The sequence below is a fragment of the Alosa alosa genome, chromosome 2 (genome assembly GCF_017589495.1).
Source record: "Alosa alosa isolate M-15738 ecotype Scorff River chromosome 2, AALO_Geno_1.1, whole genome shotgun sequence".
In the NCBI taxonomy this organism is placed as follows: domain Eukaryota; kingdom Metazoa; phylum Chordata; class Actinopteri; order Clupeiformes; family Clupeidae; genus Alosa; species Alosa alosa.
In genome coordinates, this window is record NC_063190.1 from 2,060,356 (window position 1) to 2,078,828 (window position 18,473).

Genomic DNA, 18,473 nt, shown 5'->3' on the forward strand with positions numbered 1-18,473 from the left:
CTACGATGATGAGTGACAGGTGACAGGTCTTTGCTGGTGAGAATGCGTGTGCTACTGTGAAGGATGGAGGATGATGAATAAATAGCCTAAATTAATAAGTAAGACAAAGCAAATAGTCGAGTAGTCTACTGAAATACATGAGGGATTGATCCAGTATCTTGCAAATGAATCTGTATGACGACAAGTTTGCAAAAAGAAGAAACAGTTTAATTTGATTTACAATGAAACATTACATGTAGTTTACATGTTTGGGCAGCCGTGGCCTACTGGTTAGCGCTTCGGACTTGTAACCAGAGGGTTGCCGGTCCGAACCCCGACCAGTAGGAACGGCTAAAGTGCCCTTGAGAAAGGCACATAACCCCTCACTGCTCCTTAGCGCTGCTGTAGCAGGCAGCTCACTGCGTCAGGGTTAGTGTGTGCTTCACCTCACTGTGTGTTCACTGTGTGCTGAGTGTGTTTCACTAATTCACGGATTGGGATAAATGCAGAGACCAAATTTCCCTCACGGGATCAAAAGAGTATATATACTTATATACAACTTATACTATTCTTACTGTTGACAATGAATGGTTTTGATTGTTGTTTGTGGCGTTATTACGTTATAATGCGTATTACATTGTGGTGTTACAATGCACAATTATTCCCTCGTAATTGGGAGCTCTTGTAGCTGCATTCACATTTCAAAACATCGCAATGTGAAATGCCACAAAAGCGGCTTAGGATTATTTGATTATTTGTGAATAGGTCTTAGTGAGTTAGGAGTCCTATTGACTTCTTCTAAGCTGTCCCAGACTGTATGTGCTACTTTCAGGGCTAAAATGCTTTGTGAATTACACTCAGTTAAAAAAATTAGGAGTCCTAAATAAAAATTAGGAGCTACTTTTAGCCTTAAGATTCTTTGTGAATATGGCTCCTGCTCTATAAGCACCTTTATATTATTATTATTATTATTATTATTATCAATGTTTATTTGATATGGACAATGGACATAGCAATTACATTGGACAAACCAGATGCATTGTTTGAGTGTTTTAGCACAGGTGCTAATTCGCAACACTTGTCCATAGGTGGCTTTTGAAAAGATAAAGTAATTAAAATATCAAGAAAGGAAAGAGGAAAAACCAGACAGATAGAAAAAAACAACACATCAAAGGAAAAAAAGCAAAGAAATAGGGAACATAAGGAACATAAATAGGATACAGATCAAAGGCAATCTGAGCAAGCAATCAACCGGTTAAGGACTATTCATGTGAGCACTGTTATTTAGACTTTAGCCATTGTTTGAGTCCTTTGTTAAAAGCTTTACTGTTAGTTTCTAATTTTAGCTCAGTGGGTAGAGAGTTCCAAAGTTTGGCCCCCTTTACAGAGAGAGCAGACTGGCAGAAGGAAGTCTTGCATCTTGGGACGAGACAATCACCACAGGTGGAGGCTTGTGTGATCGCTCTGACACCTGATGGCCACTGCAGAAAACAGTCTTGACACGTGATTATTTAGACCTTTGCTTTAAAAGTGAGAAGGTTGTGTTTCCTTAAAATGCGGCAGTGATGCCATTTCAGTGGTTTCTGGTCTATGATTTTTATTGCTTGCTTGTATATTGTGACTAGATTTCATAGTGGTTGAGGAAGCCTGTGACCATGATGTGATGTGACCAATATGATAAATGAGGGAAAATCATTGCATGCATGTATAGTTTTGCAGCTCGGTGTGACAGGTTCCTTCTGATAAAACGAAACGTTTACTTGACGTTTAACTTTGGTTTGACCGTATATGCTCTGGTGAAAGTTTGTCGCTACAGTTACGAATTTTCTCCATTTCGTCTTTTCCCCCTTCAAATGTTACCGTAGAGACAGCGTCTGATATATCACGCTTCAGCTCCTCTGCTGTATATTAAGTAGCCATGTGTATCGCTTGTAACGTGCAGCTGATTGGCCGAAAAAATAACAAAAGCATGTCAATGGCCAACTGCAGTTCAGTATGGAAATTAGCTAACACGCCCAGCAGAAAGAGAAATTTGCCAAAACTATACCCAATTTCAACGACAAAATGTATACTTTTAAGGCAACCAATACTGTTATCTGAAACATGGAGTGGCTTTTTCATGACTTCAACTTGTACATTCTGCAAAAAAAAGGCCAACTTGCTGCTGGTTTTCATATGGCGGGTCACATATGTGTGATTACGAATGGATCTTACATTAGTACTTGTGAAGCTCACATTTCTATACCATACAATCTCCTTCTGTATGCCAGTAATGTTGTAAGTATTGTCACAAAGTTTGCTTAGAAAGATTAGAACTTCATGATAGAGCACGCTTATTATTAGGTTATATATAGTTGACAGCTGCTCTGAACTCTCTTGCCAATTCCAGTTACAGTTCCTGCTCGTTCTGGATCGTCTAGCTTCAGGGGCAAACCTTCAATGATCAAACCTTCGATGCTCTGGAGGAAACAACCATTTGTATCGTAGTTTCCCTCTTCAGTGAGCGATTACCAGCTTGTTCTTGTAACAGAGATGGCTCTTCATTATCCCTAGGTTTACAGAAACACCTCTTCATATTCATGAGTGGAAATGAAGTAAACTCTGACAAGTCGCTGCTTGTCTATTAAATGGCCCAGAATGCCTTGTATGTCTTTACAACAAAACAGCACAATAATAAATAATTTCCCGTAAATATATGAATTTGTATACTTTTTTTATACATTTTTAATAATACTCTCCTATCATGACATTAAACAATGATTATAATTTAGATTTAAACACCATGGATGTGAAAATTACTGTAGTATGTTAGCTATATCTTTTCCTTAAAATTTCAGTTTGTGAGTCCATAAACACCCATGGCAGAGCACTGAATTGATGACCATGGCAAGGCTGGGCAGAAGCTGTGTACACTTTGAAAGCATTGTGGCAGAATCACATTGGGTCCAATAGAATGGATGGTGATACAAAATAGCTAAAAGGGGTTTGACAAATATTGTAAAATTTTAGAATATTTTCTTTTTTTTATCTTGTGCATCCTCACATTGGAGTTTCGAGTTCATGTACAAAGTTTTGTTTTGATACGTGACAGCGTTCCTGTGATAATACCTAACTTCCTGTTTTGCGGCTACGCTGGCGATTTTGTCTGGCTGTGACGGGCTTCCGAAAATCAAAAATCCTTTTACTAACTTTTGTGAGGATTGGTCCAAGGATCATGTATGTCAAGTTTCGTGAAGTTTGGACCAAATTTGTGACCTTTGAAAAATTTGTTTCGCTTTCTATTCTATAAGTCCAATATGACGAAGGACGACAAGTCCTCATGATGCCATCTTCTCGAGCAATTTATAGCGGTACTGACCTGACGTTTTAAAGTTGGAACGGTGTCTGAGAATGTCAAAGAATGGCTGAGGTATAAGCTCATTTACTTGGTGACAGTGCCCCTAGCAAAGGGATGCTGAGATATGAGCTCACTTCCTGTATTCCAGCGCCCCCTATAGAGGCTAAATGATGCCAATTTCCTAGTTCGTCCTCACAATCAGTTAATCAGTGAAGTCCCCTTACCAAGTTTGGCCTTGCTGAGATAAGAGCTCACTTCCTGTTTGGTGGCATGTCCAATTGCTGTGAGTGATTGGGACAGTGTCCTGTCGAGTTTTGTTATGTTAACTCAAAGCGTCACCGAGATGTTAGTCCACTTCCTTTTTGTCGGCTTCATCGCCATTTGTTTGGCTGTCACTGGCAAATAAACTTGAAATTGAAAAATCTGACAAAAAATCTGAAATTTGTAACTTTTCCTAGAGTTTGGACTAAATCCAATATGGCAGAGGTCCAATTTGGTGGAAAGTGACCGTCCAAGGATCCAGACGCTACCTCAATTGTGAAAATCAGACAAAAGACTCAAGGATCACGTGCTTGAATGCTTGTCCAACATTGAACTGGTGGTGGCGCTAGAGCGTCCAATGTATATGCATAAAAGTTGCTGTGAGTGATTGGGACAGTGTCCTGATCAATGGTATCGAGTTTGGTCACATTAACTTAAAGTATTTCTGAGATGTTAGCCCAGTTCCTGTTTGGCACCTTCGTTGCCATATTTGATTGGCTGTCACAGGCAAATAAACTTGAAATTGGAAAATCTGACCAGTATCGTTTGTGCTGCTCTTTCTGAAGATCACCTTTGCCGAGTTCGGTAAAAATCGGATGAAATTTGTCACAGCTGAAACTTTTTGTAACGTTTGGATCAACTCCTAATATGGCGGAAGTCCAAAATGGCAGAAAGGGACGCGATAGGGTTTGATGAACTCGGGATCCTGATTGGCTCTCAAGGGCAAATTAACTTGAATTTGAAACATCTGGCAAGTATTGTTTGTGCGGCTCGGTCTGAAGATCATTTCCGCCAAGTTCCATGAATATCGGATGAGATTTGTGACCACTGAAAATTTTCATAGAGTTTGGACTAAATCCAATATGGCGGAGGTCCAATATGTCATAAAGTGACGTAATAAGGATCACTGAACTCTGATCAGTCCAGGGATTCCAACGGTGCCTGATTTGTGAAAATCGGATGCACCATTCAATGGTCACATGCGTGAATGCGAGTCAGATTCGACCCATTGGTGGCGCTAGAGTAGCTAGCGCTAGAGTAGAGTAGCGCTGTAGGTGCCTTCGCAGTGGTATCAGTGATTGCAGGCCCAAAAAAGGCTCAAACATAAATGATCACATTCATCTAATCTTTCCTAACGATCCGCTAACTGCCCGCCCCATATAGGATTGCCACATTTGATTTGTGAAAATCCGGGACATTCATTCAGACATTAAAAAAAGAGAACAATCCCAGGAAAACCAGAACGTGTGGTAACCCTAGCCCCATAAGCAGGCCGTCAAAAAAACTCTGGCTCTGTAGGCAGCCTAGGCTCTAAGATCTACACACAAAAACTGTGTTGCCTACACACAAAAAAGTGTTGCCACCCACTCAAAAGCAAAATAAAGTGTTGCAACCAATAACCGACGAGATGTAGCCTAGAAATCTAGACACACCCTAGCGGTGGCAAATTAATTTGCTCAGCCTGTACGTCTAGTATCAAACCATAGGGATTTCTATTGGCTGGCGCCGTGGACTTCATCCAATCACAGCTCTATTTTGTTAGAGAGTCTTAAAGCGGGCTTAACAGGATAACGACAGTCCTGCGACTGTGAACAACAAGAAAGGTGGCTATGGCGAACGAAGAGCGGTTGTTTGAATCGGCGTTGGCGTCAACTTTGGAGGAGTTGGACTTGTGCTTTTCTTTGAAAGTTGAGCAACACAATGCACTTAAGTCATTATTTTCGAAGAAGGATGTATTTGCCGTTTTGCCGACCCGGATAATGGATATGGTCGTGAAGGCTGGCCTATTGCATGCCTAGGCAGTTTGACAAGACAATTCTCTGCCCGCCCCTTGGATTAAGTGAGGTGAAAGGGTCGATTCCAGACTATACATTTCAATGATATAGGATGGCCCGCCAGGCTAGACGAGATGCACATTCAGGAGAGTTTCAATTGCACGGGAGGGAGGGGGAGGGAGTACTGAGCTAGCTCTCTGTTTTGTTTGAATGTCAACAGAAGTAAAGTTACCCGACCATCGCTGATACAACCTTTAATTTGAAATTCATTTACTATCATCAACACAACAAGTGGTTTTAATCCTTAGTAGACTATAGGCTACATAATTATATTTTAGCCTAATTGGCTTGCATCAGATTTAATGTAGCCCACTGGCATATTTACTGTCACTGAACAGGCTACTAAATGTGTATGACCCTTTATCAATAGTAGGACATGTCTTTCATTAAAGAGTATAACTAAGAATGCCAACGTCTCTAGAATAACAGAAATGATCAAGGTGATAAGCTATGTAAAAACTTTGTGTGGGAAGGAAGAACAAGCATGAACACCTCCTTTGATGTACCGCTGTGCTACGTGTTGCACCACCACAGAATGCAGGTAAAGCCGGTGTTCCAGTTTAGCAGATTAACTTGTGATATTTGCATAAAATCTGTGACTATTCAACAAGGCCCTGCTTACTTGTTAACAACGCTTTGCTCTGCCTCCGCCCTTCCAGTGCTGGAGATTCACATTTTTCATGAAGCCTACAGTGGCGACAGAATATGAAGCAAGATCTTGCCAAAAACATGCGGAAATCACCAGTTCATGTATAATGTATGTCCCCAGTTCATGTATAATGTGGGTTCCCATATCTTCTTAATCTCACTGATCAAATCAAAATCACATTCTTTTCTAGGACTTTTCAGGCACACACACACACACACACACACACACACACACACACAGGCCACCTATGTCCAGCAGCTACTAATATGCCAGTCATTAGTTGAAACTGAAAAGGTGTCTGTTCATCTTCAAAAGAAGCTGGTTTTCAAAGTTGCCAGAATTCAGTGCCCGGGAGTTTCAGGCCCAAGACCGGCCCACGTTTTCCATAGTGGTGGAAATTGGATAAATGAAGCAACATTTCAGCTCTTACTATCCTGTAGTTTGTATTAGTACCAAGGTTCAACAAATGTGTAAAGGTTATATAATAATTCACTTCAACTGAGTAGAAAAAGTATTGAGAACAACCGAGAACAAAAAATATTCCACTATTCCACAAGTTAACAAAAACAGAAAGAAAGAAAGCCTTTGAAATGTAGCCTATCCCACTTCCACAAAGAGGCATATTGAACTAATGTTTAGGCTACATGTTTTTTGCACGGGTAGGCTATATTGTTGTTTGGTGATTTAGCCTACTCCTTTACTACACCCTCTTCTGAGCAAACAAGGCATATAGGTTTATCATGTAGGGTAATTGCTCTTTCTTACATTAAATAACTTTAATTTATCCTCTCTACTTGTCCCTGTAGTCATGGCCTCCTCATCACTAATTTCGGCCTCATCATTTTCAGTGGTCGACTGGTTTATCTGCTGCTCAGTCTCTCCTGGCCTCTTTCTACCATCCATCCTTCCTGACGCTTGTGTCTACTGTAGGGCCGGCTCGGCTATCCTTATCTGAGAAAACCTTTTGGAAAAGACAGGCTATATGGACCCAACCAACTCTTTTTGGGAGGGGAGAACTCCCTCACGTAGGCTACAACCCATGCAGAGGCATTGCATTGGTGTCATGCACAGAATGCGGAACGTGTCCTACTTTAAGAAAAGATAGACTAACGTGACAAATGTCAATATTTGTTTCCTCGACCGGCCCAAAAGTGAAGCGGCCCACGGGGAATTCTCCCGATTCCCGATTACCCCCCCCGGGCCTGATTCAGTCTTACTCTTCTTGGACTGAAGACAAGTCCTGCGATGCTAAATAGCAGGGGCGTGTGGGGGTCCTCCCCCAGAAATGTTTTCATTTGTTTGATGTGATTTCCTGTATTCTGGTGCATTTTGGGGATGGCCAATACTAAATTCAATCAGATTCATAGCCTACATCCTGATTTGTTGATATTGAGGCAATGATTCCATGCAAAGGCTTGGGCTTCAGGGCCCCCTGACCCCTTGGGCCCCAGGGCCTGGGCCCGGTAGGCCCGTGCAGTAATCCATCCCTGCATGGCGGTTTCAGTTGTGTGTCCTCCTATAGCAACAAACAAGTGAATGAAATAGAGTGCGGAGCGTGCGTAATGCAATCTAGGAGCAGTGATTTGCCAAACCTCCCTTATTGCAGTCGCACACATTTCTTCTAATTTTATGTTTGTAGTAGTAACAAGTAACGAAGATGCTTAGTGGAAATATAACGGAGTAAAAGTATACATTTTATCTAGGAAATGTAGTGGAGTAAAAGTGTAAGTTGACATAAATTTAAATAGCGAAGTAAAGTACAGATACGTGAAATTTCTACTTAAGTACAGTAACGAAGTATTTGTACTTCGTTACATTACAACACTGACTACACCACAGAGAGCGAAACTTCTACTAACTTACTAGCTATCCTGATGTCCATGTTAAGGCGAGACACTACAGGTGAATAGGGTAAAATTTTTAACAAGCACATATCATTATGAAACTTCCCCAGTTGATTACTTACATTAATATGAGAAAAAAATGTATTACAAGTTTGCTGTAATTTAATGTTTACATATGCAAATTAGGCATTATCTAATTAAATATGCACTAATTTGCATACATTTTAAGGCACGAAACCTGAGCATTGGATACAGCCAAGTTCAAAATTATGTTTTCATTGTGTTCAGATATTAGATGGGAAAACATTTACAGAGGGATTTATGAATATCTACTTTTGTTATCCTGTAAATCAGAAAATTATGTCACTAGCCCTAAAAAAAATCGCTTTTTTCCATGTTTTTAGGCATAAAATGTCATGTAAGTCAGGCTAGGAATAATATATCAACAAACCCCTCTGTAGAAATCTTCGACATATAGTTAGGCATAAGTCTAGAAAGTTTGGTGTATGTACGTTAGCTTCTGAAGTGGAGTTTTTGAGCTCAGAGTGTGGCCGGAAACTCATTTTGAAAAACAGCCTTGAAAGACAGCCAATGAGATTCCGTTCTCAGCCTAGACTTCGCCTTTGAACTTTCGCGATTGGTTACTGATACAAAGGAAGTGTCCATATATGGATCACATAGCGTGATACAGGAAAAACAGAGCTTTCAACGGTAGTACACATGTTATGTTTTGGACCACGCGATCGCGAGGAGTGCATGCAAGGTTAGAATGCTAACTTTTGCTGAATTTAGGAGAAATATACAGGCGCGAGTAGACACAATATAATGAAATAAACACCTAAATGTGTAAATCAGACTTTTTTGTTGTAGTAGTGTGATAGAATACATGCTAAGGTAACATACTAGCTCAAAATATCGAAATTGACCAGTGCATGAAAAAACAATGTTTTCACCTGCCGTGTCTCGCCTTAACTGGTGACATGAGCAAACACAGCGAATGCATGCCTTGAATAATGCAGACGAATTTTGACTCACCAGTAATCTTGCATCACAAACAGTAACAAACTGGCATGACCCCATCAGACGTTCATTTTTTGTGCACACACAACGCATCTTTTGCATTTTGCATCGATTTTTCTGTGAGCATATCAGTGAACACCCCTGACCACTCGGTGAGTTTCACGTCTTTGTAAACGAAAGTTTAATGCATTTTAGGAAGGATTGTTCCAGTGCACCTATGCAACCATTGTGGAGGTGGGGTTAGGGTTAGACCCATGGGGCATCAAAACGGAAACTGAAAGTAACTCCCCACTGCCCCATGGGTCTGCTTTAAGCTGCCTGTCCATAACTTGGCCCATGTTGTCCCAAATTGTCTCATTCTTTTTCCTATGGGCTGCATGTGCTGAGCTTGAACAATAGGACTATGAGTCAATTTACACTGAACTTACACTTTAAGTCAATGGTTTGGTGAGGATGATAAATGCACACTTTGTTTGTGTTTGGGCAGCCTCCACCATATCCTATCAGGGTGCAAGGTAAGTCTCACCCAGGGGCGGTATACGTGGCGTCACAACCAGGTATTGAAATGTGTGGCAGCGGCAATTGAGGATAAAAGGAGAGAAGTCAATTCATTAGCAGCTAGTAAAGGGGTTAGGCAAATTAACTTTGTACGTCAGGGGGATAAACCTCGTTCCGAGAAGGCCAGGTGTAAAACCGGCCAGTTGAAAAATGGGGCGGGCTGGGAAATGAAGGTTGATCTTGGCCAGCAGATGGCGGTACCTCCACATATAGTGAGTACCAGACTACGACCAGACTTACTTCTGTGGTCGGATTCAGAGAAGATTGAACTTACCGTTCCTTGGAAAGACAGAGTGGAAGAGGCCAATGAGCTTAAGAGAGTAAAATACACCGATTAAGGCCTATTGAAATTGGCGCACGAGGGTTTGTGGCCAGATCTGCTATTGGCTTGCTGTCTGAATTGGGCATTTGTGGACGAAGTCTAAGGCAGGTGGTTAGTAACATGTCCTTGGCAGCAAAGCAAGCAAGCGAATGGTTGTGGGTAAGGAGAAGTTACCCTTCGTCCCTTTGTCTAATGCCACTGGGTATGTTAGACGAGGTCGAAGTGCTCATAGGACAGTTAGGGGGGAACGTAGAGGCAGTGTGGGGAGTCGCAATGAGAATGACAGTAGGCCTAGTCCGAAGCTCATAAAATTCTCTCCACTTTCGCCTAGCGGGCAGATCTGGCCATGCTGTTCGCAGCAGGAGCAGATGGTGACACGGGGCAGGAGAGCCATTAGGCCATGCATAGTCTATCACAAGATGATAGGAATGCCGGCCCTGTATGGATAGGGATAGGGAATCATTATCTCTACCTTTCCGGAAATGTTGCCATCTTTGCTGCCATTTTCAGGGGAAAGTCCGTAGGAGTCGATTGCTGAGTGTGTTGTAACACGCTCTGGAAATTCACAATTTCGTCGCCAGGAAAGGTACTGGCTTGATGAAATTCATTCTGGACTCTATCCGACCACATAAAGACCTCGGGATACTTCGGTTTGGCTTTAGGGACCCTCTACTCACTACCACGTAAGTGTTATGTTGTTTGGAACTGTAGAAGAGGTATAAAAATAGTGTTTTGTAGTGGCGAAATAGATATGCCCTGCTCACTTCCAGGCTACGAGTTTTGACTGAAAACGGTACAATCGAACTTTCTCAAAACACATCCGAATGACATGATTTTGATGTCAAATCAATGTATGTACCCCCAATCATCCGTAAATCGATCTAAAGTGCATTTTACTCCGGATAATTCCTTTAATTTGAGTAGGGGCTTCTGAATGTGTTTTTACCTTGGATTTTGGCACAAGGGATTATAACATCTAATCCTGTGTATTAATGTACGGGGGCAGATTTTAGATTGTGTTTGTGCCTCTTAACAGTCTCAAAACATTATTAAAAGTGCTGTGCATGAACAAGAACACTATGCGTGTTGAGCTCCTAGCTAAAGTAATTGTAAAGAAACCATGCAAATTCAGTGTTTGTACAGCAGTCCTATACCTCTGTTTCTCTTTCTGGAGAGTCAATACCAAAGTGGAACTCATGCTTTTTCCCATTTCCACAGAGATGAAAACTCCTTTAACCCATTTTACTCTCATCCATGTCACAAACATAGGTATAATAAATATAAATAAATATATGTATTATAATGTAAAACATGTTAAAAGGGTTCAAAGGTTCAAAAAGAGTGTTTTGTTTACTTAAAAATTAACCTTTTGAGGAGTACCATCAGAGATATGATGAATATGATCAATTCTGGCTGTTCCAGGAGTACAATTCCAATCCCAGTCTTTGGAACATTACATTTAATTACATTTTGCCTCTTCTCTCCATTTTTCTCTTTTTCCTTTTTTCAAAGTTTTCCACTCCCTGCAAAGACACAATGTTTTCTCTCTTATTTCTGCACCTTTTATTGCTTTGTCGGCTGAATGTGTCAGCCTCCTTCACCTCTCTATCAACTCAGGGGAACAGCAGCAGCAGTAGTATTTCCAGCAGTGTACCTCCAAGACGTTCCTGCGATGAGCTGGTAGTATGCAAACCAGGCATTGTGCTGCCTGTGTGGCTACCACAGGACATAAGTACGGGGGAGCGAGCAGGACGGGCTGTGCTCTACTTCAGCTGCCTCCTGTACATGTTTCTTGGTGTGTCGATCATCGCAGACCGCTTCATGGCTGCCATTGAGGTCATCACTTCACAGGTACTTTTTCTCAATTGCTTTTAAGTGGGAGTGTAGAGAATGTTTTCAAAACAACACAGAATATGTGTTTAGACAAGGGATCAGATTTCAAAAATAATTCTGTGGAAATGCATGGATTCCAGTTGCTGCTACTGGAAGAAACTGGAATCCATGCATTTCCACGGAATTGTTTTTGGAATCTGATCCCTTATCATACCTGTTCATTCTTACTCGTTGCTCGATTTATCGTGACTAAATTCAAGATGGCAGCAAACGCTAAACTTCGTGAAGATACTGTCTGTATAAATCATCTTGTAAGTAAACTACCAGTGCTTTTTCAAAGTTCTCAATGTCTCGTTTTAAATGTCAGGGCCCTCGGAAGTCTACCAATGAAGTGTGGAGATACGTTGAGCCTCATAAATGGTGTAAAACAGTGATTTATTTGCATGGCCATCCCATACCTGTCAACACTCCCGTTTTTTTTTCCGGGTTTCTCCCGTATTTCATGGTCATCTCCCAGCACCCTCCCATTTTGTTATTTCTCCCGGAAAACTCTCGTAATTTGCATGGCCATCAAACTTCATTTTAAAATCATTGATCCATTCAGGTTGCCAGATTGTGGATGAAATACACCCTACACATACACGATCACTTAGTTTCAATTTCAACCGTTTTGTCATAGGCTAAAACCTGGCAACCCAAAACCCAAATAAGGAAGCGGGTGCCAACCTGTCTATGGTGCCAACTGCGCAGCCTGAGTCTCGTCGTAAGCAAGCAGGCTAGTTGAATGGCCTACTCTAGAACTAGATGTTGTGAAATTGTTGGGAATTTCATTGATTAACACATCACATACACTGTTATTGAGTGTTGTTGATACACTGAACTTGTGCCCTCGGAACCAAATCTGACAGCAAGCAGCTTTGGAGTTTTGGAAGTAGACTGCAGGCAGGCAGCTGGTGGATACATAACTTGCATGCGTAAGGTAATGGTAAGGTAAAAGCAACGACCGAAATGCAGTGTTAAAACACGTGTATGAAACGTATTAAATATGCAAACACAGATCCGGTATAAACACTGACCCCGAAAAAAATCTCCTGTTTTTGGAAAGCTAAATGTTGACAGGTATGGGCTAGCCACCCCCACTGAAAAAGCTGTTGGTAGCATCGGCTAACTAGCGCCAGATTTCGGAGTGCAGGGGACAAACCGAGATGAGCTATGAGACATACGTTCACACTTGGTATCATGTTTCAACACACTTTAGGTCAATATCACACCGGAATTCTTCTTTAATGCATTAACAAAATCTCTGTTTGAGTAACTTGGTATCCCATCCTGAGGACGCACAATACATATAGCGTCATTTGATCACTGGGGGGTGCTATAATCAAAGGAAGTAGGCTCATATCTCAGCAATGCTTTTACATATAGAAACCAAACTTTGAACATGGACTCAATCCCGTCCAATCCAATCCAATCTAATTCAGTCCAATCCAATCTATAATCACATGAAGTAGGCTCATATCTCAGCAATATTTTTATGTATAGAAACCAAACTTTGTACATGGACTCAAGACCCAATCACAATCCAATCCAGCCCAGTCCAGTCCAATCCAATTCAATCCCAATCTCAATCCCAAATCCTACTCAACTGCTTGGCTCCCTCATTGCTGCTTGCAGCTAGATATTCCTGATTATATTTCTGTGTTTTCAAAGATGTCCACATTTCATTAAGTGAAATATAATGCTGGGGTAGATTAGGTTAGTTAATACTAAACAGTTAATACTAAACAGGCAATTAGGCCTAGTTGCAAAGTATAAAGAAAATCTGTCTATGTAAATCTGAAAATATTTCAGACAATTTAATTGTTCAATCTCTTTTCTCTCCACTCTTCCTGTCTATCTATGGTATATTCTTTCAATGTTCTGTCACAGGAAAGAGAAGTTAAAGTGACAAATTCAAATGGAGAGGTAACATTAACGAAAGTAAGAATATGGAATGAGACTGTATCCAATCTTACTTTAATGGCCTTAGGATCTTCTGCTCCTGAAATCCTGTTATCTGTTATAGAGGTACATACAAATGTGCACATTCACATACAAATATGCATTCACATTAAGCCACACAAACACACTCCTTAATAATCAGGACAACCACAAAGTCTTAAAATTACTTACATATATGAACAAATGAATGAGGATTTATATATAGTAGATTGCAAACATGTGATAGAGAAATCTTCTTTTGTGTCTAGGTCTGTGGCCATGGCTTTGAGGCAGGGGAGCTTGGTCCAGGAACCATTGTGGGCAGTGCTGCTTTCAATATGTTTGTGATTATTGGATTGTGTGTATGGGCCATCCCTAATGAAGACTCACGGAAGATTAAGCACTTACGAGTGTTTTTTGTGACTGCTTTCTGGAGCATCTTTGCTTACATCTGGCTTTATCTCATCTTGGCAGTCATAAGCCCTGGCATTGTTCAGGTATGTTTCCATATACCATCAGTGGTATGTTCTCGGTGTCCATTGTTTGCTTATTTATTCCACATTTGTGTTAATGGGCTAAAAGATTGATAAGGGGGTCAAATAAGTGATAGCATTGCAGGTTTGTCTGTCACAAAAGTCTATAAAGAAAATGGTGTTAAATTATGATCACATCAAATGAAAATGTTCAATTTTATTAATGTATACAGTGCCACTAGCATCTGTCTCAAGACCATTCACAGAGACAAAGCCCCGAAATCCAGAACAAGTACATTGATGACACTAGCAAAGAGAATAGGTGTTGTTTGGGAATTATTGTGTGTTTTCTTTTAACTAATGTTAAGGGATTGTAGAACCTGATAACTCAATCATTTTGCAATAATGTTATAACTCCCAATAATGTAATAACAATCCTGTCATAACTCCAAAAAACATGTTATAAAACCTGATAATGTAATCATCTATGTACCGATAATGTAGCCGTGGCCTACTGGCTTACTGGTTAGGGCTTCGGGCTTGTAACCGAAGGGTTGCCGGTTCGATCCCTGACCAGTAGGATAGATGCGGTTGGGGGAAGTGGTTAAGCACTACTCTCCACTCTCTATATATGTCTAGGAAATCGTCTCGTCTTAATCTACGCGAGTGGCGGTCATAAATGCCTATGTGCGTAATGCCTATGTGCAGCTCCTTTTAAAACATTTTTATTAATAGTCTAGCATCATGAAAGAGGGATAAGGTTTGAGTCATGCCAAATGCATAATGATAGGCTACGGTGAGTTATATGGGGGGTAACGTTTGTCAATAAATAGCCTACCTTTATTGGGGAGGAAACTTGTTCTCCCTCTCAGTTTTCTGTTTTTGTTTGTTTCTGTTTGTTCTGCACACACATAATTCAATAGCTATGTATTTAGGCTATTATGCACATGATTGAACCATAGAGAGGGGTGAAATATAAATTGTGTATCTTATCCTGTAGGCTTATCATTGAAGACACGATGGCGTGACGTGGACTTTTTTGGATGACAATGACGACTGATAGTGTAGACAAACGGATAGCTTTGATTTAGCCTGAGTGACGCACAATTATGTGGAGAGCTAGACAGGCCTACTTGGCCGATGAAGTACTGAGCCAGGCAGCCATCGGATGGATGGCTGTTCTGGACTTTTTCAGAACGTCCAGATTGCCAGTCCGCCCCTGGTACCAGGCCATCCATGCCTATTTACAGTCACCATTCCCGACCTGTCGCATGACAGTGTGACACCAAAATGACATAATTTCCTCTGTTGCACAATAAATTTCAGCCTTGCGCAGGCAGCTCCTGCACAGGATATTCTTTTTCACTGTCGCGCGACAAGAAGGACGAGCTTGAAGCCAAGTTTAGGGAGCCTCTACAGGCATTAACCACATTCAGGCATTTCATATAGCCTAGCCCACATCTTAAAATAAAATGACTGTAGTCATGAAGGTTGAATAATCAGTTTAAGGTGATTAGCTACCAGCGAGAGTTGTGATACAGTTGTGAATTTTCAATAGTTTGTTGGATAAGTCAACAGACTTACCAGCGAGGGTAACAAGGGGAATTAAGAGGAAAAGGACTAGGACCCAGGGACATAATAATCCAGGAAAATGTAATAAATAGATTTATTTTCAATCAAAGGATATCTGCTAAGACCTGAAAAGAAATCTCTTTCCACTTTAGGAAATTACACAAACTCATTTCTCAGCGCCAGCCAGCTAACTGCACACACCTTGAAAACTAGATGGTAATGTCTCCTAGTTGTGAAGAGCAGCTGTCAGGGAAAGCTTTACATTTCTTCTTCTACGGTGTAAAGTAGGTAGCAATAGCCTTGTCACAACAGCGACACCTCTGTTCGGGAGAATACTGCAACTAGTATCGCGACCACCATGCGTGAGTATAAATAGTTATGATGTTCCTGTGACATCACATTGTCGCACGGTGCCCCTCCCGCAAACTCTGTGTATGGTACCTACCAGACCTGCAGTTTTGGAGAGTTCTGTCGTCTGGCCATCACAATTTGTCCTTATGTTTTCATATTTTCCCTGCTTCTAACTCATCAACTTTGAGGACAAAATGTGCACTTTCAGCCTAAAGGAGTGCGCACACCAGCGCCGACATGAGTGCGATGCGCTCTGCTTTCGACATTCAATTACATTAGATTCCATTGTTCTCTACACAACCCCGAACAACAGTGTCGCACCATGTAGATTTCGATTCAGTTCTATTTTGTCGGTGCCATTGTTTATCAGGTGTTTGCCAGTTAAAAATATTGGTACTAACGTGCGTGGAAAGTGACAGCGTATTCCTGTCAGCAACGGGGCCCGCTGCGCTTACTATATCCAATTCACTGACACGTGCCACACGTGGCGATTCTAGACATTTTTAACAAGGGTGGCCCTCGTGGAGCACTGATTAATTCAAGGGTGGCATGAAGTAAAACATCCAGATAATGAGGAAACAGGCTCAAGATGTTAAATTAGCACAAATACATTAGGAAAACCATGCACCAAACACCATACTCATCAATTGAAGGGCAAAGACCATACTCTCACATACTGTAAAATGTCTTTGTATTTGAATAAAATGCAAATACAAATAAACAAACATATTAAATCTAAGTTGTCTATTAATGAGTTATGCTGTGCAAATACAAATAAACCAACATATTAAATCGAAGTTGTCTATTAATGGTAATGGGTTATGCTGTGCTAAAACAAATTCCATCATGGGGACATTAGAATATATTCTATTCTATTATATGGCTATCTATGGCCATCTATTTCTGTAGCTGTTAAAATAATTTGACCTGCTTTTTTTTGTCTGAGCTGGCAAAGAGCTATAACAAAGTCATCCAAAATCAACAAACATCTCTCAACTAAATGCTTAAAATACTTTTGTATGAAACATGAATGAAATAAACACCAATTAAAGCTGGGACGATCAATTTTTTTTTTAATTAAACATTATTTACAAAGAGACCACACCGAAAGTTAATATTTTGTCACTAGCACTTTGTCAAATACAGTTGCACTTTCAGCTCTGAACAAAACCGTTCAGACTATATTGTTTAATTTATCCCTCCTGGTCGGGACGAATAAAACAGGCATGGGGGACGAAAGAAACATACAGTTTAGCCTAAGCTACGTAAACTTCCCAAAATGTTAATATTTCACAACAAATTCTTGACTGGTTGAAAGGTTACCAGAATTCCAGCTTGATGAACAGTAGGCTACAGTAGACCTGCATCACTGTAGGCTACGAAATATGACCTGAAACATGAACAATTAACTGTAAATCATCTTAATTTAATATTTACAAATATCTAGGCTATATTTAACATTTATGTTTTATTTGGCCTGCTATGAAATGTAAAGCCTAAAGTTGGAGACATGTAGAAATTTGCTGCAAATTCAAAACCGGATTACTCTGGAATGGCTATCTGTACAGGGGGATGCTTCACACCTTTGTGTTCGGTAAGGTCCACTGTTTATTCTGATATGGTTTGTATGTATTGTTTGTAGGTTATATGGGAAGAGTTCGCAAAGCATTCCACCGAGATGAATTGGTAGGGAGATGGGCGCAGAACTGTATAATAATAGGATTAAATTAAAGTTATTTTTCTCGCGAACCGTTTACCACAGCAACTAGTGGCTAACATTGTTTAAAAGCTGAGAAAAAGCTCTGTGTGATGTAATGACAATGTCTGTGTGATGAGTAGACTACTTCGCGAGTACAGTAGTTCAACAGAGAAGAATGGGTGAATGGACGCTCTTTCTTTCTTGGCGTGCGCAGTCACTTTCTCCACTGCGTAAAAGACTAAATTAATTTGCACTGTGAATGCTAAGATTATTTTGACAGGCCATAGGTTAAATGAAAATCGCTATTAGTCGGATGCAAAGAATATTGAAAGAAGGGGGCACCAAGGTCACAGTAGCCTGTGAACCTCCGATTTTCAAACCTTGATTGGGACAGTATTATAATTAAATGCTTTTAGGCCCACAGTTAACACTTAATGACCTAGCAAATGTTGGCAGGGTAGGCTAGGTAAAATAAGCAGGTAGGAAAATTAGTCTAGAATGATGTGATTCAACAGACGCAACTTGTGTGTGTGATTAGATAAATAGGCACTGGCAGATGCGATAGGTAAATAGATATCTTTGCCTGTTAGCACAAGCAGTAGCCTGTAGGCCTAAACTCACATGCTAAAAACAATAAGTCATGTATAATGGCAAGCGTGTTTGCCACTTTCCAACGTCTGTCTGACACTTCATACTAGCGCTGCAGGTGCATCAAGAAAGGTCCCGCAATAGACTAATGGCCAACCATAGACTAGGATTT

At 40.7% G+C, this 18,473-nt stretch overlaps 1 protein-coding gene across 2 annotated transcripts in view; it reads left to right on the plus strand.

The window, feature by feature from the left end:
- Positions 1-18,473, plus strand: part of slc8a2a (solute carrier family 8 member 2a) — a 138,883-nt gene that overhangs the window by 52,020 nt on the left and 68,390 nt on the right. For both annotated transcript variants that reach the window (XM_048237603.1, XM_048237604.1), the window contains exons 2-4: positions 11,318-11,656; positions 13,568-13,705; positions 13,888-14,115. In XM_048237603.1, coding sequence (XP_048093560.1) covers positions 11,342-11,656; positions 13,568-13,705; positions 13,888-14,115 — 681 coding nt within the window. In that variant the 5' untranslated portion in view covers positions 11,318-11,341. The remainder of the gene's footprint in view (positions 1-11,317; positions 11,657-13,567; positions 13,706-13,887; positions 14,116-18,473) is intronic.